Source organism: Microchirus variegatus (genome assembly GCF_963457635.1).
Source record: "Microchirus variegatus genome assembly, chromosome: 10".
NCBI classification, from domain to species: Eukaryota; Metazoa; Chordata; class Actinopteri; order Pleuronectiformes; family Soleidae; genus Microchirus; species Microchirus variegatus.
In genome coordinates this window covers 9,674,209-9,699,083 of record NC_139811.1, presented here as the reverse complement: position 1 = coordinate 9,699,083, position 24,875 = coordinate 9,674,209, and the positions used below count along the sequence as shown (strand labels likewise).

At 40.7% G+C, this 24,875-nt stretch overlaps 2 protein-coding genes across 3 annotated transcripts; one reads left to right on the top strand and one right to left on the bottom strand.

Annotated features, from left to right (window-relative positions):
• Positions 1-1,287: 1,287 nt before the first annotated feature.
• On the bottom strand, positions 1,288-12,070 carry mmd2a (monocyte to macrophage differentiation-associated 2a; the record flags this gene model as incomplete). The annotated part of the gene is given in 9 exon segments (XM_083896373.1): positions 1,288-1,488; positions 2,212-2,281; positions 2,481-2,582; positions 2,691-2,765; positions 4,033-4,193; positions 4,996-5,077; positions 11,901-11,938; positions 11,940-12,056; positions 12,062-12,070. Coding segments are annotated over 9 exon segments (855 nt in total).
• Positions 12,071-16,217: 4,147 nt separating this feature from the next.
• Positions 16,218-24,413, top strand: wipi2 (WD repeat domain, phosphoinositide interacting 2). 2 transcript variants are annotated; one of them, XM_083896354.1, is made up of 12 exons: positions 16,218-16,445; positions 17,779-17,861; positions 18,428-18,597; positions 18,702-18,798; positions 19,186-19,283; positions 19,418-19,510; positions 20,036-20,106; positions 20,193-20,300; positions 20,441-20,605; positions 20,943-21,050; positions 21,343-21,440; positions 22,462-24,413. In XM_083896354.1, the coding sequence occupies exons 1-12, from the start codon at positions 16,372-16,374 to the stop codon at positions 22,572-22,574; spliced, it is 1,278 nt and encodes a 425-aa protein (XP_083752480.1). In that variant the 5' UTR covers positions 16,218-16,371; the 3' UTR covers positions 22,575-24,413. The 2 variants fall into 2 exon arrangements, with proteins under 2 accessions (XP_083752480.1, XP_083752479.1); XM_083896353.1 differs by having other exon boundaries at positions 20,193-20,306.
• Positions 24,414-24,875: the final 462 nt, after the last annotated feature.

Sequence of the window (24,875 nt, the reverse complement as noted above, 5' to 3'; positions counted from 1 at the left end):
TGCTAATATTTTTGACATATATTCAGTCCCCGTTTGTTAATTCAGACAATAATTAATAGAAAGGTGCATTCATTCAAATAAACATATTCTTACTAAAACAATAATCAGTGCATACAGACTTGACCCAGATTAGTTTAATGATAATCTCAGATTGGACTTCTTGTAATGAATTACAATCAATTTTTAGAACTCTTAAATAAAGCAACCAAAAAGATGTTGGGGTTTCAGTTGCAGTCTCTCTTTGGATTGAATTTCAAATCCTCAGAGAAACATGCAACATACTGGCCTTAAACTATAAAAAAAAAATGAGGCTGGCTGTTTATTTAAATATTTTAAGGATGTGCAAAAATATCTATAGAAGTGGAATTACTGCAACGGTGACGCTGAATTCTCCTTGTTTACATTTGTCTCTTATCACCACTACGAGGGAATGTTTTGGCATATCAGGTATGGTAGATAATGGAAAGGTAGGTATATCTGTGGAGTTGTCGCAGAGACTGTTGTGTTGTCAGTTCACTTACAGAGATGCAACTGAGAAGGATTAGTCTGACATTTGGGAAAATCCACTTTTTGCTTTTCTTCTGGGAGTTGCATAAGGTCACTGCAGCGGCTGCAGGAATAAATCTTATTAATCCTGATTAAGATTTATTGTCTCTTTTGTCCCCCATGTTCTTCCATATATAAATATATATCTACTACAGAGGCCAAATACCTGGATTCTTGCACAAGTTTCAGACAGAATTGAAGAAACCTCTTGGATTCAACTAACTCCTGAAGATGACTTTCACCTGGATGGCTGACGACCTTCACAGATCTGTGAGCTACACTATCATTATCACCACCCTCTGGTGGCTTTTTGCTGTCACAAGTCATACATTTGTAGTTTTAGGTCGTTCCTATAACTATTTCGTATGTTCAAATATTCATATTTTATGTTTTCATGACTTATTTGATCATAAAGAATGAGTGAAACATCAAGATGGACCTCCATACCACACCTATAACTTAATAAAACGTCCATGTATCTTCTCTAGATTGGCCTTCACGTGGTTAGCTTGTGATAATAACTCATTTTACACGGTAAAATTAGAATCATATTCCTGCACAAACTTAGCCCACTGATATGTGTGTGTATATATATATTTATAGATCGATGCATGTGATCCTGAGTCGGTGCTGATGTCAGATCATCTCAGCACCATCTCCCACAGTGTTTTCTCAAACAACAGGTTCAGCTGTTGTCAAAATACAGCGATCTGATGATCAGCCGTGAATGTCACTTGCGAGTCACCTCGCCGTCTGCAGCAGCTGCCCGGGTAAGTACAGGTACCTCCAGATAGCGTAGTAGTGAACGCCTGCTCCCACTGCCACAAAGAGATGCCAGATGGCGTGGGCAAACGGGACGAGGCCGTCGCTCTTAAAGAAGACCACGCCCACCACATAGAAGACGCCGCCCACTGCCAGTTCGCACACACCTGCACGCTCCACCTGTAAAAGCACCGGAAGAACCCAATAATTTAAGAGAGAATCGGGTCTGATTTGAGTATTTCTTTAATTCCAAAAGTTTGAAGGTGGGTTTCTTTTGTCCTGTTTCGGTCTATAGAGCCTAAATGCTTCAGTAAATCATCTTATCTTAGGAGAAATAAATTATTCATTAAAATAATAAATAGGCTTGGTTAACTGACAGTGTAGCCCAATGGCGGTTGCTGAAAAACAGTGGGAAGCTTTCATTTCACTCTTATAAATTCTGCAAAAGAACAACTAGAGCATGGAAATGTGATTATTATGTAAATCTGAAATGCTTTTATCGTGTTTTTATTCACTGTGTATGTGGACAAATTAAAAAAATGGTTAACTGTCGTGGAAGCTGAGCTTCCCTGGAATTATCATTTTCTTTAATCACCGATTCCCAATGTTTAAATGGTCCCTGAGAGACTAACACACTGTTCTTTTTACTCTTTTCTTTCCATGCTACAGCGGCTTTAATCCACAAACACGGACATCATGGTGGTGCTAGCTTAAAAGGTCAAGGGTCATCAAAGTTATCAGGATTCATCAATTGAGTGCACTGGATTTCTGTGGTAAGTCTGGTGAGATATTATAAACTATCCAGACTCAGTGTTTGTGAAAAGATGACACTTTTTAATGGTAACTTAAATTATAATTCCTACAGCAGACAGGCAAACACATTTATTTGTGATGTTTTCTCACCATGGACAGGATGACCAAAGCAGGAACAGCTCCCATCGTGACATATCCCAACAACTCCACCAGCTTGTGCCTGGCAGGTAGAAAAGTGAGACGTAAATAAATAATGCCGCACAGTTTTTCTAACATAGTTTCTGCTTCAAAGGGCAGTCGGTTGTTTGCTGTAAAAACTTGAGGACGAGAGTTTGGTTTCAGGTTAGCTGGATTTGACGGGGGACACGCGAGTGGGGGGGGGGGGGTCAATGAGACAGAAGAAGAAGAGACTGTGTTACCTCTCATGGAAAAAGAAGACATACATGGATCCTATACATGCCATGACCCAGATTAACCAGCGCATATGGCACGTCCAGGGCCCCAGCTCTCTCAGCATCAACCTGGTGAAACACGGCACGCGTCAAAATCAATAATTATAACCTTTGTTCTTTGTCGAGAACGGGGAAAAAAATAATACATTTTATTTGGCTGCGATCGCACGGTCTCACCAGGGTGAATAGGAAGCAGCGATGAAGAAGTAGATGGCCATTCTGTCACACATGTGGAAACGCTCCTCTACCGTCCTGCAGAAACAGAGGAAAAGGACGATGTTATCAGCTTTGCTCGTATGCGAAGGCCACGTCGATGCCTGACACTTTGGAAAAGGTAAGGTTGTTCGATGCCACATATTCTTACAAACTGGACCTTTAATCTACTACTAATGTCGAATTAAAATAGTCTATGGAGGATATTAAGCCACCAAATTCCACTTCGCATCCAGAAAACCAAAGCTTCTCCATGAAAACACACACACACTGCTAGAAAAGTGGTGGAGGGATCAGCGTGAGGACAGCTTTGTTGATACTGACTACAACGCGAGGGCGACAACACTTTATTTATTGATGGTATAGATAGCACGTGTTTTAGAAGCAATGCTACAGCTTTAATCCCCTGACCTCTATAACCTACAACCTCCCTGTCTCCCTGTCTTCACCTACAATACCTGTTCAAAAGTTTGGGGTCACTTAGAAAAGTCCTTATTTTTGAAGAAAAAAAGCACTTTTTTTCAAAGAATATAACATTAAAGGTGCCATATGTAAGAATGTGGCAAAAAACAGTTACTACATTCAAACTCAAAATACCGAGGTCTTTTAGGTTTCGTTTTCTGACGTAACTGGCAACCCGTAGTTGCTCGGTAGCTGAGACTCTACTGACTGCAATGATTGGTAGACGGCAGTAGGTGGCGCCACATGCCAAAACATGATTTCAAAACATAAACATGATTTGCAGTCTGCAAAATATTTTTTTTAATGCAAATATTTTGTCTGTACTGTTGTTGGTGAGTTCAGTTTGTTATATGAACATTATTCCTGAGTCTCTGTGACATATTAGGAGGATTTTATGGCCAGTTGCTTTAGATTTATTACATAATGCACCTTTAAATGAATCAGAAATACACTCTATACATTGTTAATGTGTTAAACGACTATTCTAGCTGCAAACGTCTGGTTTTTAATGGAATATGTACATAGGTGTATAGAGGCCCATTTCCAGTGTTCTAATGGTACATTGTGTTTGCTAATCGCGTTAGAAGGCTATTGGATGATTAGAAAACCCTTGTGCAAGTTATTATTTCCAGTCTTGTCAATGTCTTGACTATATTTTCTAATAATTTTGCAACTCTTTTGATGAATAAAAGTGTGACTTTTAATGGAAAACACCAAAAAAGTTGTATAGGTGACCCCAAACCTTTGAACGGTAGTGTATGTGATTATCACCAGAATGTATAAACAGACCTAGCATGTGAACATGAGTAACACTACAAACACACACACACACACACACACACACCGGAGGTGGCTAATTTTCCATGCAGCAGTGTGAAACAGCGTAGAGGTGATGAACAGGCCCGAGAGTCCGCTCCCGTAGAGCCAAGCAGCAACGCGATGCCATTGGTCCAGAGAGGAAAAGTAGAGCAGCGAGCCGCCCACCAGACTGGGGAGGATCCACAACTAGAGAGGATTAAACAAATAAATAAACACACACACACATACAAAAAAAAAACGCAGTTTCATATTACTGCTTTCATATTTCCTCACTGTGCTACAAGCATTTGAAATTTTAACCACTACATCCATTTCAATAATGCATGTAATATTGTAGGCGGCGTACTTTATAAATAGTTAATTGGTTAATTGTTAAAGTTAAACAAAGCAGCATCCTGCTCTAGGTTTGAGTAATGACTCTGCTGACCTCACCAAAACTGGTTAGGTTGGATTAGAGTTAGTAGTTTGTCTTTTTTGTTACACATATAAATGTGGTGTCAGTCATTTCATACCACTCTCACTCGCACACTAGTGTGTCTGATTGGAAGCTTTACAGTCATTATGGCCATGTTTTCTCTCTGTGTGTGTGTGTGTCATTCATTCTGCTTTGCTCCCAGAGGCAATAGTGCACAGGGATTACAGCAGATTAGAGAATGCTACAGGATGAATCGCAGATTACAGTAGTGCCGCTGGCTCCGCCAGTGCAGCCAAAAAGCCTTCACCATCCCATGTTTCGTTCCTCGCAATCCTCGCCATCTTTTTTTTTCCCTTTGAAAAGTGACTAAACATAGTGAACACAGTCTGTGTGTGTGTGTGTGTGTGTGTGTGTGTGTGTGTGTGTGTGTGTGTGTGTGTGTGTGTGTGTGTGTGTGTGTGTGTGTGTGTGTGTGTGTGTGTGTGTGTGTGTGTGTGTGTGTGTGTGTGTGTGTGTGTGTGTGTGTGTGTGTGTGTGTGTGTGTGTGTGTGTGTGTGTGTTTGTTTGACTCACTCCATGTGTGGCACAGTTTGCAGCATGTTCATAGTCAGTGGGCTGGTATCTCTTACTGGCTGGCACTCTGCAGTTCATGAACCTGAGAGAGAGGAAACAAAGGGAAAATGTGTTTTTAAATCTGGGCTTTATGTGTTAATAAAATACTGTGTGCTGAAGCCATGAAGGGCAAGTGAGTGTATGTGCGTGCTTGCGTGCGTGCGTGCGTGCGTGCGTGCATGTGTGTGTGTGTTACTAATGTTGTAGGGACCTAAGTCACATTATGGGGACTTGTCTACCTTGTGGGGACAAAAAGCAAGTCCCCACAATATAAATTACTACATTTTAAGGTATTTTAAGGATATGTTTTAAGGTTATGTTGAGGTTAGGATTACACTCTTAGAAATAAAAGTGCTAAGTAGAACCATATAAGGTTCTTCGGCTTGTCCTCATAGGAGAACCCTTTTTGGCTCCAGGTAGAACCTGTATAAAAATAAAACCCTTTTGGAGGGTTCCACCAAGAACCCTTTTAAAACCCTTTATTCAGGTTTTAAAGGGTTCTCTGGATCAAATGGCTCTTACTGGAACCATTAGTGTTACCAAGAACCCTTGAAAAGCACTTTCTTACACACTTGCACACTTCCTTGTGTTGTAGCTCAATTTTTCTATTGTACAAAATGAACTGAGTGTTGCAACAACTGCAGCTGGCCTGAATGCGTAATTGAATAACACAGCTCACTGACACACAGTCACACCTGTGGCCCCTGTGTGAGAGGCTGCATTCAAACTACTGTGTGTGTCTGTGTGTGTGTGTGTGTGTGTGTGTGTGTGTGTGTGTGTGTGTGTGTGTGTGTCTGTGTGTGTGTGTGTGTGTGTGTGTGTGTGTGTGTGTGTGTGTGTGTGTGTGTTCATCTCAATGTATAAAATGTGCTTTCATAACATCTCCAGATGTGTTTATCCCTGTAAGCGCTGCAGAGGGATTTAGAGATTTACTGTTGATTGAATAGCCACACACACACACACATGCACTTACGCACACACACACGCACAGTAGCTCAGAATATATACATATATATATATATATAACAAAAGATGGTAGTGAAAGATGCTGGTTGGACTTCAGAGGTGTAGCACAGACAGTGACATCAGTGGTGACCATGGCAACGGAGACATTTTCCACAGTAACGAGGCATGCGAAACATTTAGACAATGTGATCTGGATTAGAGACCCGCAAATCCCCAAGAATGACCATCACACACACACACACACACACACACACACACACACACACACACACACACACACACACACACACACGTACCTATAAATTTTTATTTAGGACTCTTACCTTAACCATTACAACCTTTAACCTAACCCTTAAAAGGCCCTTTAATGTTATGCAGACCAGCCAGAATGTCCTCACAAAGGGTTTTGAATCAAAATGTGTCTGACACACACACACACACACACACACACATTGGTTTCACATTCTTTGTGAAGACCCTCATAGACATAATGCATTCCTTAGCCCCTTACTCAAACCTTAACCATCACAACTAAATGCCTAACCCTAACCCCAACCCTAACCCTCATACGCTTACCCTAACCCTAAAACCAGGTATAAACCCTCAAAAGACCCGTTAAAGTTGTGTTGACAAAATGTCCTCACAAAGATAGATTTGGAATTGGTCCACACAACTTATTTAAGACATGTACGCGCACACACACACACACTACCTGAACCATAATTACTACTGGCCTAATCCTACACTTTTAGAAATAAGGTTCCAAAAGGGTCCTTCTACAAGGGCTGAGGTTCCAGCAGGAACCATTTGCTTCTGAAAAACCCTTTCCCGTTCTTGGTGGAACCCTCCAAAAGGGTCCCAGGTGGAACCTTTATCAAAAGGCTCTACCTAGGGTTTTCCTATGAGGACAAGCCGAATAACCTTATATGGTTCTACTTAGGACTTTTATTTCTAAGAGTGTATCATGTTAGGAAATTAGAGGCGACAGAAAAGAAGGTAATTTAGCAGAAGGATTTAAAACCAGAAGTGAATTAGCTATTTTTAATTCACATAACCATTGTTTTTTATCTCTTATACAAGGTTTGGCTTGTCCTCATAGGAGAACCCTTTTAGGCTATAAAGGTTCCACCTGGATCAAAATGGTTCTTACTGGAACCGTTAGTGTTACTTGAACCCTTGAAAAACCCTTTCTTCGGGAAAGGGTTTTTCAGAAGCAAATGGTTCAAGGTAGAACCTCAGCCCTTGTAGAAGGACACTTTTGGAACCCTTGTTTCTAAGGGTGTAGAATAAATTATTGCATTTCTGGTCTTCCCCAAAATGTCAACTTCAGTCATGACAAAATTCTGCTGCATGTTTGTTGATGAGGACCACAAAGAAAGCACAACAATGACAACAATCTTAAAGGTATATTTGGTTCTTCTTATCATATCTTTGCAGTTTTAAGTGATCAGTCCTGGAGAACCCTGAGGTCTCCTGGTATTCACCTTTTACAGATTCCAAAAGTTAAATCTCAGACCCACAGTGAGACATTTTATGATCCATGACTGTGGAACAGACTTCCTGAAGACCTGAGGGCAGAACACAGTGTTTGCCTTTTCATTTAATCCTTGAAGTTTTTCGCTTTTATTCATATTTTAATCTGTTTAGATAATCGCATTCTTCTGCTGATTTGTTTTTAGGACTTTATTAGTACATTTAATGTCTTTTTTTATTTGTATTTTATCATTACATATCTATCTACAGCTCTTCCTCTGGTGTGTCCTCGGTTTAACTTGTCAAGGGGGCGGCACGAGAATCAGCCAATCCAATCATGCGATGCAAAGAGTCCATCCCAGATGCTGGACCGTGTCATATCTATGTCATATCAGCCTCAAACTGGACTCTCAGTCAATATGAGATAGGACAGACCCTCATGTGGAGGATAAAACTGTAGAAGATGAACAAATCAATGAAGGATAGAGTATGTTCACGTACATATTTGTGAATATTTACTTCCTTTTTTGAGCTTAGAACAGTAACATGAGAACAAACAGTGCATAACATTGTGAGTTGTGGCCTCTCAGTTTCTGTGTAAACATTATTTATGAAAATAATGGGCTGTGAGAACAATGAAAAGGCCTCATTTAGATCATCAATGCCGTCGTTACCTAGTTATATAAACCTGTTAATGTTTCACATCAGTGGCATCTAACTCCCTCACTAATTTACATTTATTCAAATTACCAAAAAAAACAGACCGCGCCGAGACTACTGGTGCCACAGAAGGACAAACAGGATATATATATATATATGCATATATACATATATATACATATATACGACATTCAGCATATCTATTTATATCTAAAAAGCAGCCCTTGTGGTCTTTCTCTCCCACAATAGTGTGTATGTCCGGACAGATAACCCTGCACAGAATAGTCAGTTTATAGTTCATGGAGCAGAGGGTGTGAAAACACACAGGCCTGCATGAAAACAGGAAAACTGGGACGGGGAGAGGGGGGGGAGATTGTATTGTCACACAAACTTTTTCAATGACTCCAAACTCGAAATCGTCTTCATCAAAGTCTGTATCAGCTTAAAGCAGCCTCTCCATGTAATACCTTCTCAAAATGGACATTTCTTACTCTAAAGGTGTAAAACTGACCGTGTGTGTGTGTGTGTGTGTGTGTGTGTGTGTGTGTGTGTGTGTGTGTGTGTGTGTGTGTGTGTGTGTGTGTGTGTGTGTGTGTGTGTGTGTGTGTGTGTGTGTACCACAACCCTCACAACAGGAATGGCAGTGTGTTTTCCTGTTGTGAGTCTGCTTTGACACCTATTCTTCTTAGGGACACATCTTTCCCTTCCATTCATTTGCACAGCCTTAGCAAAACGTTAACATGCAATAATGACAACTTTTAAAACACACCTAGGCACATTGTGCTAAGTTTTATTTTTAGTCTATTATATAAACCACGTTAACTAAAATACTCACACTAACACACCTACGGCCAAAGATGTCCTCATTGAAACCCATTGAAATCACTATTTTTGCCAACAACAACTTGCCAATTTAGGAGTTAAAATCTCTCTTGGCGTGTCCTAACTTTAACCACGATCAGTTAACCCTTTCCTCAAAAGTGAGGTTCTCCCTCACTGGGACCAGATTTTGGTCTCTGTGAAGAAGACTACTGAGGAAAGGTCCTAAAGAGGTAACAGACACACACACACACACATTATCTCCACTTGTCCTGGCTCTCTTTTTTTAAACTAACATTATGGTATATCAAAAACAAACATCTTTTTATTCAAAACACATTTTTGCATGGCCACTGTTCCCTCGTTCCTCTTTCTTCCCCCTGGAGCCCCACATTGCGTCACAAGAGAACAGTATTCTGAGTACTGTTGTGGTATTGTAGGACTATCAATGGACCTGAATGTGGCACTGTGATGTCCTCTAATCTGTTATGACAGAAACCTGCGTGTGTGTGTGCGCGCGCGTGCATGTGCACATTAATGTGTGTGTGCGCGTGTTCACATTAATGTGTGTGCGTGTGTGCGCGTGTGCACTGAGCTGAAAGGGATTCACAGGCTGTGATCAGAGAGGACACTGTTATCATCAGCAGCAGCACAATATTCTCTCTTTTTTTCAATTCTGTCCGTCAACACACTTCTTTTTCCTAACGTGTGTGTGTGTGTGTGAGTGTGCGTGTGTGTACAAAGCAATTTTAGTTCGCGTGAACATATAAAAGCCCTTTACAGCACATTCCATACATTAATAGGATCGGTTGCATCTAAGAGGATCAGAACCACAGGATCCTGGTTTTAGATAGTGTGCATAGTACAAAGTAGTATAGGAATGTGTGTGTGAGTGTGTGTGTGTGTACCTGGTATTCCATATGTTGTGAGGACCTGAATCTGAAAGTTTACACAGTCCCATAATGGGGACTTAAATGACGACGCAAATGACTACATTTTAAGGTTTTTAAAGTTAGACTGAGGTCAGGGGTTAAGTTAAGGTTAGGGTCAGGTTTAGGATTAGGATTAGGCCAGTAGTAAATTATGGTTAAGGTTAGAGTAAGTCTCAAGGGAATGAACTCAATGTCCTCTTAAATTGTGAAAACCCATGTGTGTGTGTGTGTGTAACTCCGTGCAGGACTATTTCCTTTTTCCAGCAAAGATCGAGTTCATCTCCTCAGGGAATCCAACTCTGAGTTCTCACGACTATCACCACACACACACACACACACATACACAGTTTACACACACACACACATATTTGTACCTGCACCTCCACAAGCTTATCAGGTGAGCTCAAACGCACCTCCCTCCAGACCTTTCTGACAGATACTTCATCATCTCTGCTTTCTTTTTGGCTTAAACGCGTCTAAATGTTTATTCATAACACTCGACTGTTTGTTGTTGCTGCTGCGTCTCTTTCTCGCTATATTTACTATATTTACGCATCACTGTCATCGGCTCCATGTATTAGTCTCTCTGACACTTTCGGGGGCGTTGATCCAACAACAATACGACCGCTTGTCTTTTGTTTTGGCGACACGTTTCCACACACCCTCAGCTGCATCACACGAGCGGGACTGCTTGTTGAACATGATCCTGTCTGATATGAAAATGATTTGTGTGTATATAGCTCTCTATCGCACACACACACTCACTGTAAGAGAAGGTTGACTACTAAAGGAAGGAATATGGACAAAAGAAGCAGATGTGGTTCTTAAAAGTTTTTTTTTGACAGACTGCAAGACTGCGAAAGATAAGATTATCTTATTTTTTTAAGATAAGACGTTTATTTTGCGATATTTACTGTGTTACAGGTACAGTTACCACATGAGGAGTCATCAATATATGGACGACTCTACTACACAATGCAATAATGACAACTTTTCATACACAACACACCTAGGAACATTTGTGTGTTTTGGGCTTTTAATTTCTGGAATATTTGCAAAATGTATGCCAAGTTGTGTATTTTCTAAAAACGTTTTCACGTATTTTCCTATTTTTGGTCTATATTGTAAACCACGTTAAGTAAAATGCTCACACTATCACACCTACGCATCAAAAATCTCCTCATTGAAACCCATTGAAATTGCTATTTTTGAGGCATCATGACAAAAATCTGCCAATTTAGTGGTTAAAAACGTTTCTTTTTGTTTTTTTAATTGATTAATGTTAAAATACATAGAAAATAAATAAAAAATATCATTTTCACAATTTTTATAGCTTGAGCCTTTATGAGCACATTTTGGTGCTCTAGGTGTGTTAACGTGAGTATTTTATGAAATATGACATTGCAAAAAAAAATATATATTAATGCATATAAACTAATATTTCTGCTTATCTTTCACATACATCCAACCAAAAATAATCCACTTTGCATGAAGTATATTGAAAATAATTAATTTAATGAGAGTTTTTTTAGACCATAAAATGAAGGTGCAGCATGACAAAAATCTGGCCTTTTTTAAGGGCTAGTTTTTAATTAAAATCATTAATATCTGATATGTATGGAAAGGACTGGTGTTGATTCAAAACATTACATATATATATAATACAACTTTTATCGCTTAATTGTGAACACATTTTGATTAAATTTATCATATTGTTTCTGACATTTATATATGTTATTTTATTTATTTATTTTTTATGATAAAATTCACTTCTGTTATGTCAAAATGGAGCATGTGAATGTAAGACTTTCCACTATATATACATATATATACATATACATATACATATATATACATATACATATACATATACATATACATATACATATATAAAAAATATCAACTGTCTACCACACACACACACACACACACACACCCACACACACACACACACAAATGTATAACGTTCCCAGATCTGTCAAACAGGAAAAAATATGATGATCAAATGATGTTTACCTTCCATATTTGCTCTTCTTCAGGTCCATCTCGTGCGTGGGCCGTGCGCGCGCGCGCAACGCGTCGGTGCGCTCGCGCTCTATCTACCATCCAAGCGAGCTTCTTACCCTCCTGCGGGTTTCCCCATTCCGGATGTCCCACCGCCGCCGCGCGTCCTCACATAAACACATAAGTTCAGGAAGAGAAGGGTCAACTGTCCCAAAAACCAACAACAACATCAACAACAACCCCGCGAGTTTTCACCCAAAGAGTTTGGGACTTTTTCAGGAGGTCAAACAAAAGAGTCGTGCGATGGAGCAGAGGTGTGCGCGCGACACTGAGGAGAAAGAGTGGAGAGTTTGGTTACGAGTCTCAGATGTGTTTGCAGGATGTTCCGCGGGACTGGGCTTGTAACCCCTCCTCTCCTCACCTCCTCTCCTCTCCACCCCCTTTTCTTTCTCCTCTCCTGGCTGATGATAACACAGCAGCAGCAGCAGCAGCAGCAGTAAACAGCAGCCCCTCCCTGCCCACTGTGCACGTTTCCAAACGACCGTGGTAGCAGTGACGTGAACATACATGTTGCTCAAGAATTCATGGAGCACAATGGAAAGTTCAGTGAAGGAGAGTTGTGTTGGAGTCATTAGACAGGGAGAGGCCACAAGTAACACACATACAAACTAGGAAAAGTTTTAAAAAAGACAACAGCAAAATAAAATTGTTAATGAAGTTAAACCAAAGAAAAGATTTTCACTTTTTTCACTGAAAACATGCCTGAGTGAAGTTCCCCACTGGGTCATATTTGTTTTTTGTTTTTTTGCAAGTGCAATGTTTGCTATGGTGGCCCTGAGGTGCAAAACACAAACGCAAATAACAAAACACAACAAAAAACTTAGTTCTTGTTTGTTTTCTGCTTTTGTATTTGTGTTTTTGAATTGCATTTGCATTTGTTTTGTGAAGTGCGTTTGTGTTTTTTGTTTTGCATTTGTGTTTTGTGATTTGCGTTTGTGTTTTTGCTATGCGTTTGTTTTGTGAATTGCGTTTGTGTTTTTTGTTTTGCTATTGTGTTTTGTGATTTGCGTTTGTGTTTTTGCTATGCATTTGTTTTGTGAATTGTGTTTGTGTTTTGCGTTTGTGATTTGCGTTTGTGTTTTCTGTTTTGCGTTTGTGATTTGTGTTTTGTGTTTTGTGATTTGTGATTTGCTTTTTGCTTTTTGCTTTTTGCTTTTTGCTTTTTGCTTTTTGCTTTTTGCTTTTTGCGTTTTGCGTTTTGCGTTTTGCGATTTGCGTTTGTGTTTTGCACCTCAGGGCCACCGTAGTTTGCCCATGCATTCTCACTGTATACAAGACACGAGCGACTCAATAGTCATCATCGTCCGATTCTCCTCCTTCATACTCAGTTTGTGCATGTTTGTCAGGAGACAGACGTGGACACTCAACACTCACAGATCTGTGTCTACAACTCTGTTGTAACTTGTGCAATAAATAACGATGGTTTAAATGCAATGTCAGATTTACTATCACTATTTGTTGCGTGTGCAAAAATGGCTAATTCTAACTACAAAATTCCAATATAAGCGTCTGCATCAATGGTAACTTTTACAGTGATTAACAAATGTTTTAAACCATATATATATATATATATATATATATATATATATATATATTATTTTACTGTATGTTTCATTGTTAATGAAAGTTCTTTAACCAAACTTATAATTGTAATGTTAATTAATGCTAAAATATAACTGTTTTTGTTGTGTGAATTTTTTAATTTAACGTTTGACTTAAAAACTGGGAATTTCTTTTATTATTAAGATGTTTTTATAGTTATATAGTTGCATTCCTGAACAGAAAAAAATGACTTTTAGTGGTTGAATGTTTATGCTTGATTAATATCTGACTGCTTTTTGCTGCATTGTTTTTTATAGAAAGTCTACCTTCAAACTTCTGTAGAAACAGAGTTTCTATACCAGATATAGATTTTTGTTTATTTCCCAATGTCAGGAAATAAGGAGTTGGTATTTGTAAGTTATACAATCTGACTCAGTCCAAGTTTATTACAAACATTCCTCTCACATGGGAAAAAAAAAGTCTCAACACAAGGAAGGTATTTTCCTTTATTTTATTTCAATGTCTTCATTTTTAATTATTCTGTTGCCTATTATCAAATCTGTTGTTTGTTTTTTCTTATCCAGGTCTTAAAGCCATGTCAGCCCTTTTAAGGTGACAAGTCAAAATGTCCTCAGAGTGTCCTACGACCTGGACAAACATGCTCATCTGGTCACTATCACCAATGTTTTTGGATGTTATCTTGACACTCGGCCACAGCAGAGGTAAATGTGTAACATGTTTTGTTGGAAGCGCAAAAGTCATTTGGACGTCTGCGTGTTTGCATAATGTATCTGTGTTGTTTCACACAGCTGCTGCTGCACAGACACTAAAGGGTCTCTGGTGTTCACTGTTAGTGTTGGACAATATTTAATTTTCCATTCATTGTTTTGTTTTTTTTCCACTGTGTATGTGTGTGTAGAATTGACTGTGTATCATATCTAATAAGGAATGTGGTTTAGAGGCCACTTGTTGATCAATTCAAACACATAAAGCCAGTTTGTTTACCTCTGGTGAGTTACATTATATCCAGTGTCTATTATCAAAGCTACATTTGCAGCCCTGCTATCTAATTCCGCAAACCTCACCTCTGTCTCTTTGTCCCACCATGTTTGTTTGGAAGCTGTGTAAACCCAAAGGCCGTGGAGTACACAGCGTGTTGGACCTTTGCCCGTGCCGACAGACCTCCGCAGTCCCTGAAAGCACCGCTCTGATCCAGAGGACAACAACATATTGACAGCGTCAGATTACAACAGTGGATTCCACAGTGGAGGCACAGATAAGGACACTGTGGCCATTTTACAGCCGATGACCCTCATTATCTCGAGTAATAACATGTGTAAATGAAAAAAATTGTTTTTTTTCATGTACAATACATCGAGTAATGTGACAGTGTATCCTCCTTTTGTTCTATCCTGAGGTAGAGCCTTTTATATTTACATCAGGACTTGGGTCAGCTCCACAGATTGGACCACCTTGTTTTTATGGTAGCCCACAATGGACAAACAAAACATCTTTTGAGTTTTGAGGCACCCTTTGCCTTTGTAGCAAGAAGACCCAGGTTCATGTCCTGGTCAGAACAACTAAGGGCCTTTCTGCATATGGTTTGCATGTTCTCCATGTGGGTTCTCTGGTTTCCTCCCACAGTCCAAAAAACATGCAGATTTTGAGGATTAAGCAAATTGACTGTAGGTCTGAGTGTGAGAGTAGATTGGTGTTTGTCTCTGTGTCCCATGTGATGGTCCAGGGTGTAGCCAGCCTTTCACCCTATGTCAACTTGGATTGGTACCAGCCCGCCCCAGGTGACCCTCACATGGAGGATAAAGTGGTAGAAGCTGAATGACCCTAACCCACAGACAAGACGTGTCTTGAATTAATAAATGGGGTGATGGGATTGCGCTCCCCTTCATCATCTGTGAAGCTGTGAATAAAAAAAATTTAAACTGCACTTTGATGTCAAAGTGGGTTGCACTCCTTTGGTGATGTCTGGACTTTTGCCTCTGATGACTTTGACCGACAGACAAACAGACAGTAGGACAATCCTTTTTTTCTTTTTAATCACTGTTCGAAGTTTGCTTGTCTTTAATCACAGTTCTTCTCATCCTCAGTCTCATCCTCAGTCTCATCCCAGTTCAAAGTTCTCCATCAAACTGACCTCCCTCTTCACCTGTTGACCCTCTCTGTATACTGCATAAACAACAAGGCCTATGGAGGATGACTGTGTCCATTAACTGTTGTAAATCAAAGGACGAAAGTGTCATCTTTTTTTAAATGACACAGGTAATATGGAATTGGAAGTAGTATAGCTTGATATGACGTTAAATTATCAAATAGACCTATAAGTTAAACACATAACCTACTCTGCAAACCATATCTTTCGTTTTTAAACACGGACACCGTGTAAGTATCATGTTTTCCATTGTATGTGTTGTTTGCAGATATCGACAGTGGAGGGCGCTGTTGTAAATCATTAAAGTACAGTGTACAGTTGATGTGCACAGCCACCGTAGCGCCTGTTTGCTCTGTGCGTCGACACATTACAACCAGAAACACTGTAAACGGTTATTTGTATGTGAGAGTACGCTGTCTGTGTTGGTGGTTTATTCTTCCTGCGTAAAGAAAAACTGTCCTGTCTCTTTAAAGGTGCCTCATCGTTGCGTCCTCGGAGCATGTGCAGTAGAGGAGACGAGCAGCCTGTGTGAAAAAAAAAACAACAACAATCACTACAGCAGCAGCAGCAGCAGCAGAAGAAGCAGAAGAAGCAGGGCCGGGGAACAGATATGGTGCCGTGAAGCTTCGCACGTCTGGCCCTCTTCGCAGTCGCTAACCCCGTCCGCCTGCTGCGCTTTCCACCGGGCCTTTATACTTCCATGGTGTCGAGCCCATGAACCTGGCCAGTCAGAGCGGGGACGCTGGCGGCAGCCAGCTCCTCTTCGCCAACTTTAACCAGGATAACACGTAAGGCAGGGCCGGGGAGGGAGAGAGCGAGAGAGGGGTCTGGGGGATCCGATGGCCTGTGTTTTCAAGCTAACTAACGGTAGCTAGCTCAGTCAGGACTCTCGTACCGGGGTCTCACTGACTGACAGACGCGGTGTCACGAAAAGCCAGTCCGTGGTTTGTCACGGGAGAAGAAGCTACAAAAACACACCGACATCAGTTAGCGAACAGAATAGTCACATATGTGTCAGTTAACCACTCATAAACACGTATAGCCTTCTAGCTAACGAGATGATGTGTGGTGCGAGGCTAACTTTAGCTGCTACACACATGTAGGTTAGGTGTCATGTAACTTTGTCGGCAGTGACTGTGAACATTTGTCACGGTTGAAATATTAACCGTGTATGGAGTGAGGTGAAGTTTTAAAGCGAGTGTGGTTTAAAGACCAGGCGCTATCGGGTTGTGTTGCTAAAGTAGCTAGACTATTAGAGACCATTTAAGTGGTGTAACATATAGTTTGTTTGACTTCAATAACACAGTTATTTATTTACCTTTTACACGGTGCGGTTTTTAAGATGAATTTGTCGGTGACTTAAGCAGGCCGTTTTCCAATTTAAGTACTAGTCTGCTACTGTAATTATCTTAAAATCATTTACTCTTTGTAAAAGTGACATTTTCCTTTAGACAATTGTCATTTTACATATCCACAACAACAACGTTATCCTTCCCTAGTTAAATGATGTCACTTTTTCCATTTGAGTCATTACATATCTGCAACTAAATAATGACTAATCACAATTCCGGGTTTAGATGTCTACAATTTAACTCCATCTAATAATAATAATAATAGTAATAACAGTTTAAGATATCTACATTTACTCACGATACCACTCTATGGGGCATGGGGACATGGGGTGAACGTTTGCCAATCTGTCAGTATTTGATCTGAGTCGTGTTGTGGGCTGTTTATTTGTGTTGTTTATTGGAGAATTATTTCCTATAAAATAGCTTAAAAATGACACAAATGTGTCGTTAACAGCTTCATGGTCTAAAAGGTTCCGACTGATATCAGTATCAGCAGATACTCAAGTTTGTGGTATCAGTATCCTTCACAAAAAAAGTGATATCACGCCATCCCTAGATGGAGTTACCTTCAAGTTCTAACTACTCTGGATAAGCATAACGTCATTTTAATTCGGAAGAATTTAATTACAGACGTCTCTACTTCATATCCAGACAAGCTATTAGATGTAACAAAGGCTTTTAATGGCAGTATTTTTGTTTGTCTGTATGATATCTCAGTGATGTTATACTTAATCAATGCCCTTGGTGTCCATTTTCTTCATGTTTACAGGTCCTTGGCTGTTGGCACCAAGTCTGGATACAAGTTTTTCTCCCTGTCTTCAGTGGACAAGTTAGAGCAGATATATGAATGTAGTAAGTCAAAAGTGCATCAAATCCAGAGATACTAACCTACTTGATAACATAGTTGCATCACTACTCCATAATGTTATTGCTTAGTTATGCTTTTTGTGAGTTATTGTGCTTAATGAATGCTGTGCAGCACCATTAGAGGATTGTTGTTATTTGAAATATTAATGACGTTTGTTACCCTCTTCCATTATGGCCTTATTATTAGATTCACATGCAGTAATGTAGCATCCTTAACCCATTACCATCACTGGTGAGTTTGCCTGTACCTTTTGTCTATCCTGCAGGAACACTGGTTGTATTTATCATCTTCTTTCTGTGAAGTACATATGTACTGCATTTTACCACCGTGTGTATTATATTTTCATGTTAAATGCTGTTATGCAAATTAATGATTAGTATTTTAGTAAAGCAAACCTTTTAAAGTACACACTTTGGCAACATCTCCATGCACAGAGGAACACATAGTTCATCTCTGTGAACTAGCTTTAAGAACCACCTGTTAATAGTGACTACTAAGATGAAAGCAACTAATATGTTATTTCCTTTCCTGTGTGTGTGTGTGTTTGCAGCAGACACAGAGGATGTGTGCATTGTGGAGCGTTTGTTCTCCAGCAGCCTGGTGGCCATCGTCAGCCTCAAGGCTCCCAGGAAGCTCAAAGTCTGCCACTTCAAGAAGGGAACAGAGATCTGCAACTACTCCTATTCCAACACCATACTGGCTGTAAAGCTCAACAGACAGGTGCGATGCAGTCTCATCTTCATCAAACTGCTTATTAACACATGTTAACAACTGTTGAAGATCAGTGCAAATAAATGTTGATGTTATATTATTTCCCCCTGCAGAGGCTGATAGTGTGTCTGGAGGAGTCGCTGTACATTCACAACATCCGAGACATGAAAGTGTTGCACACGATCAGAGAAACTCCCCCCAATCCCTCAGGTGAGTCCGAGCAATAGCTGTTGTTATCTAAACATATCGTTTATAAACAAATGTATCTATTCATCCATTCACCCCTTCAATGGAATGGAATGGAATGGAACAATGACACCCTAAATAGATCTATTTTTGTATCAATAAGGTGAAAATGCACTGAAACACAGGTGTTTCCTGGCACAGTATGTGTTCTCATAATTTCTTTGTTAGTTTATTTCTAGTCGACAGTAGTTTCACAGCCTCCTCTTCACTTTATCTGTTCTGACTGCTGCTGCTGCCCTGAAGGCTGAAATCTATCACTGCTGTTATGAACCTTTGTGGTCGTGCTGTGGTGGTCGGTTTTATCTAACCGTTTCTGTTTGTGTATATATATTTATATTCCATATTCTCTAGGATTGTGTGCCCTTTCCATCAGCAATGACAACTGTTACCTGGCCTACCCAGGCAGTGCCACAATAGGAGAAGTTCAGGTGTTTGACACTGTCAACCTGGTATGTAAACACAACCGTTGCGAAGCTATTTCTGTTTTTAATATCTTATTAAATGCGTGTTTATTATCTGATCCGTCAGATATTATGTAATATGTCTTCCTGTAGTAACACTACTGTGTTCATCTGTGTTACAGCGCGCGGCTAACATGATTCCAGCCCACGACAGCCCATTAGCAGCTCTGGCTTTCGATGCCAGTGGAACCAAACTAGCCACAGCCTCAGAGAAGGTACGACAGTCGCCGTACAGTTAACTTTGTTACCTGTGGGTATTATCTGAGAGATTTGCATCCAGAGTTTGGATTCACATGTACAGACAGCTGAGGTGCGTTCACAACAGCAGGAGAATCTCTTGGGGATGTGTAGTCTGGCTCAAACGTGGGGGAGTGAGCACATATTCGCTCACCGTGGATCCTTCGGTGTTTGTCCTGCTGTGTTCTTACATGAACTCACATTACAACACTTTTATTTTGTTTCTGATACTCTTTAAATCCATGATTCTGTTCAAGGTTATTACTTTCTCTGCTCCAACTAACCATATGAAACATTAGCATATATGTTGCCTTTTGTTTCGATTGCTAAGTGGCAGAAATGGCAGAAATCCCATACTGTGCATTTAAGTGGAGTTTATTCTCAATTCATTATGTGGCATATATGTGTTACTTACTTTTTCCGTCTGGGTTAAACACAGTTCCTTGTTTCTGCCTCTTTTGTTGTCATCCTTTGTGTAACGTCATCCTCTTACTTCCTCTTAGGGCACAGTCATTCGTGTCTTCTCGATTCCAGAGGGACAGAAGCTCTTTGAGTTTCGGCGAGGAGTCAAGAGGTAGAATCTAAGCAGTTTTACTGTGATGGACCCGTTTGATTGTGTATCTGTGCTAACTTATCACCTGCTGTGCAATGTCTCCTCAGGTGTGTCAGCATTTGTTCCCTGGCGTTCAGTATGGAAGGCCTGTACCTGTCGGCCTCCAGCAACACAGAGACGGTCCATATCTTCAAATTAGAAACACAGAAGGAGAAGTATGTGTACGTATTTTCCCCATCTGTGTCATTTTATGGTGGACTGGTGTTTGATTCACCCAACTTAATACCTTTTGCATGTTAAACATGAAAATCACAGGCCTCTCACGTGATCTCGGTCTGTGTTTTTTTGTGTGTAGGCCTGCGGAGGAGCCCACGACTTGGGGAGGATACCTGGGTAAGGTCCTGATGGCGTCTACCACGTACCTGCCTTCCCAGGTCACAGAGATGTTCACTCAAGGACGAGCGTTCGCCACTGTACGTCTGCCCTTCTGTGGACACAAGAACATCTGCGCCTTAGCTGTGTGAGTGCCAGACGAGAGCCTTGGCCACATGTGGTCAAACGCACTTGTGTTAATTTTCTACAAGTTTATCCATTTTCTAAATCAAGGCCTTTAGATGCTAAACACATGAATTCTACTGCTGAAAAAACCTGGTCGTTCACCAGTTTAATGGGATAAACACTTGTTGCCCACACGTATGCTGCCGCTGGTATTCACCCCGTCAGTCGGGTCTGATAGTATTGCTAGACGGGGCCTGTTTCCAGGTGAAAGACGCAGCATACAAATACTGTTGCATTGTTTGTGTTCATGAAGTAGTCTTATCTTGTTTCTGATGTGAGTTTTTTTTCTTTGAGATCAGGATTCAGAAGATTCCCCGGTTGTTGGTGGCAGCGGCTGATGGTTACCTGTATCTGTACAACCTGGATCCACAAGAGGGAGGGGAATGTACTCTCATGAAGCAGCACAGGTAACACACACGCAAACCCACACACTCGGGCAGATGTCCGGTGTGACTAGACGTTAGGTTTGCAGAGACTCACAAACTGAAAACAGTCTGTCGTTAAGTTAATTAGTTACAGCTGATATGACCACCGGCATGTCTGTTATAGTAATGATAGCGAAAGCTGAAAACGAAAGGAAGCTGCAACTGAGTGTTTTATCCTCTGCATTTTTAATAACGTCAATGATCTGCTGTAATTATTACACCTTTACACCCTCTCCCCACCCACAATCTTGGACTGCTCTGCTCTTGACCTCAGGTTAGACGGCAGTACTGAAGCACCCAATGAGATCCTTGAGCAGGGGTCACATGATCGCCCACTTGTGGCCCAAACATACAGTGCTGCTGTCACTAAAGGCAAGTCACATATTAATCACTTCAATTTCCTTACAGTTTTTTAATATCCCTTATATTCATAATGTAACATAATGAATATATCATTTATGTTTTGTTTACTATTCTTTCTTTTTTTTTTAATGATGGCAAATAAGTTCCAAATAATTACAAATTAGAAATGAGTTAGTACTTGTAAAGCAAAAGCATTAGGGGCCATTCTCATGTATTCTTAAACAAGACACTTCTGAGGTTACCCCTCCTGTCCTGTACATCGTTACCAGGCAACCAAAACCTAGGAGCTGCTGATAAGACAGTAAAGTTGCTGCAGCTTCACTGAATTCATTAATGCTGTCAACAAAAAAATGAAAAGTCTTCAAGAAATCGTATTCAGTACGGCATGGATTTGCCCAGAAAAACAGGCAGGTTGCCACAGATGCACGTCAAGTCATTCTCTATTGCACAGTGTAAAATAATTCTGCCGTACAAGTGAGATACATCTTACTGTATTTACTGCGGGCGGAGACAATTGTTCAAGTCGAAATACACTTTTTGTTCACCCCGTGTGTGAAATCTCTAAAGACGGGACATGTCCTCGCGATATCTAGCGTCTTTTCAGACTGACTTTAGTTGCTTTTCATTGACAATAGTTTTGGTAGCGCTGTCAAACAATATTCACAACACAAGACAATGAATGACAGCGCAAGAGAGAGCTGGGAATATGATGTCATAGTCTTCCTAAAGTAGCGTTTTCTCTGTCTCCACGGAAACACGAGACCGGCGTTTTGAGATTTTCACAAAAAATACAGTTTCAGGGCTCCTAAAACGCTGTCTCTGTGTGGACAGAACACCACGTTTGTTGTGGTGGACTGACCCTAAAAAGATGCTACATGTGGAAAAGCTCCGACATGTCATCATAGTGAGGTCACACTGGTTTCAGGAAGTTGTGACACAAAATGGATGTCATAAGCAAATTTTTTTTTATTTTTTTTTTATTTTTATTATTATTATTTCAGTTACTGACCTTTGACCTGTGGTCTCCTAGGTTACTGTGAAGAGCAAGGTGCCGTGGGAGGGGCGGGCCTAGAAGACGACCTCAATGAGTTGCGCTTAGAGGAAGAGAACGAGCAGCCGCCACTCATCCTTGAAACTGACTGACTTTTTTTTTTCCGCATGGCCGCACCCACCAATCAGAGGGCTCCTCTGGTGCTGCTATGAACATATGACACAAGGGGGTGGGCTGGGGGGAGGGGGGCAACAAATCCGAGGGAGAACGAGTGTTTTTAAACGCTCAAGAGCCTGTCTGTTGGTCTGTCTGTGCGTTCATCTGTTAAAAATCCATGTTTACCTTTTTCTCCCGTCCTTCCTCAACTGCATCCTCCTCCTTATCCCCCCCAGCCCCACCCACCCCCACCCCTCAGTTCTGCCTGTGCAGGCCGAACTGAAGCTTTGCATGTACACGTGCCAACTGCTAAATCATGCTCCAATGTGAAAACGAGTGTCTGTGTGTGCGTGTATTGGATATTTGATCAAAAATAATGTAGCCGTGTCTCCGCGTTAAGAAGACACACACAGATACAAGCACTGTGTAAAACTAAAGTGATTGTGTAAGTGCCTCTCTGCCCCACTATCATAGTTTTTTTTTTCTGTCTTAAGAGGAGGAGGGGGGATCCTCTTTGAATTGGCTTAATAAAAACCTATTTTCAGTTGCTGGATCTTAATCAAAGGTGTGTACTATCTTTTCTTACCTCTAAAGCTTGGTATATTTGTTCTACTTTGGCCTGTCGTAGCCAAAAATGATTGTCACGTGGCCGTGGCTCCTAAATAGTGGTCCCAAGTCGTACTGTAAGAGGTTCAAAGCCAGCTGTTGTGAAAGTCTTGCGACTCGAGATAGAATGTGAACGTTTGTGTCAGAGATGCAGGCATGTATGACCGATCTACTACATAATTATCTATGTAATAAATTGCTTCGTGTCCTACGATCCAGTAGGTGTCATCATTTGCTGAAATCGCACAGAATGTAAGGTCTGCTCTCCACGCGCTGTGCCACAATGAGACGACTTTGTCATCAAATTTACCCTCAATGTTGATTTTGAAGCTTTTGGCAATGAGGCAGAGGTGTGTGTGTGACTGTGTGTGTACGTGCTCATGCTCATGCTGAGACCTCATTTGTTTGTGTTTGCCGGACATGCATATTAGCAAAACAGTTAAGCCTCCACCTGACCCACGCTCACTTCCACTTGAACAGAGGCTCCATGAACCCTCCTCCGTCCCCTGCCCTCCTCAGGCCTGCAGTCATTGGTTTGATTTCAAAATCTGGTATTAATGATGTTTTTTTTTTGTTATCTACTTAACCAAACATAACCAATGATGTGTCATGTGTATAAAGGAACTGTGCATGGTGGTGTTTATGTGCTACTGTGTCCCATTCATCAGATATTTGGGTGGTGGTGAGGGTTAAAGTCAGTCAGCAGATCAGGGACGCTCTCTCCTCTCACTCCTCGCCCTGCAGTATCTATACTCTGTACATATTACGTAAATGTGGCGAGATATCACTGCGTCATATTGTCGGGGGGGGAGGACAGTGTAATGACAGTGGGCCATTGAGCAAACTGTGGGTGACAGTTGGATTGATGGACGTCTAGGAGCGCTGCCTGATTCCCCACCAATGTCTGAAGCTGGTGAAACGAGGATTAGCCGCGGGGTTTTGGAACGTCAGGCGTTTTCTAATGATTTTGTATAAGATGCGAAACGTTCATCTGAAACTAAAAATGAAAATAAATTCCATGTTGATGTATGTGATAGGTGTCTTTTGTTCTCGTTGTACAGCGATGGTTTAGTTAAAAAGGAACCTGGGGCTCTTAATGTATCCAAGAAATGATTTGCAGGCTGCTCAACACACAGTACTTTGTTTATTTGTAATTCATAATGATGGTTTCTTTTACGGGTTGCCACTGGTAAAGTTGCCCTACAAAGTTGTATAAAGTTGCACAGATGCAAGAGGAACTAATGTCTTGGCTATTTTTCATATGATCAAATCCATTAGATTCAGTCTTGTCAATAAAAATGTAGTTACAGTGACATAAGGTGATGTGATGTCTCATTAAATCCACACAGTCACTTGCTTATAGTTTATTAAGACTCTGCAGCATGTTATTACACATTTGTAACACACACGCAGCAGCGACACACACACACAGGTGGGTTCTCTGTCGTTGACGTGAGAACGCAGCTTCATACCATTCCTCCCTCCAGCCTGTAGACACTAAACCAGGATAATGCACAAACGCATGCACACAAAAACACTTAATATATACAAACAGGTCACACACAACAACCACAACTCTTGTTCCAGACAATCACACTAACAAAGACAAACACAGTCATGCAGGCTAAAAATGCACTAAAACAGACAAATCCTATGACTATACTATACTGATTAAGACTTTATGTGATGTT

Bases quoted from the DNA above. Each gene is read 5' to 3' on its own strand.
- wipi2 (XM_083896353.1), top strand. From the start codon at position 16,372: ATGAACCTGGCCAGTCAGAGCGGGGACGCTGGCGGCAGCCAGCTCCTC. The intron at 19,511-20,035 runs GTACGACAGTCG...ACTTCCTCTTAG, and splicing joins TAGCCACAGCCTCAGAGAAG to GGCACAGTCATTCGTGTCTT. The intron at 20,307-20,440 runs GTACGTATTTTC...TTTTGTGTGTAG, and splicing joins ACACAGAAGGAGAAGTATGT to GCCTGCGGAGGAGCCCACGA.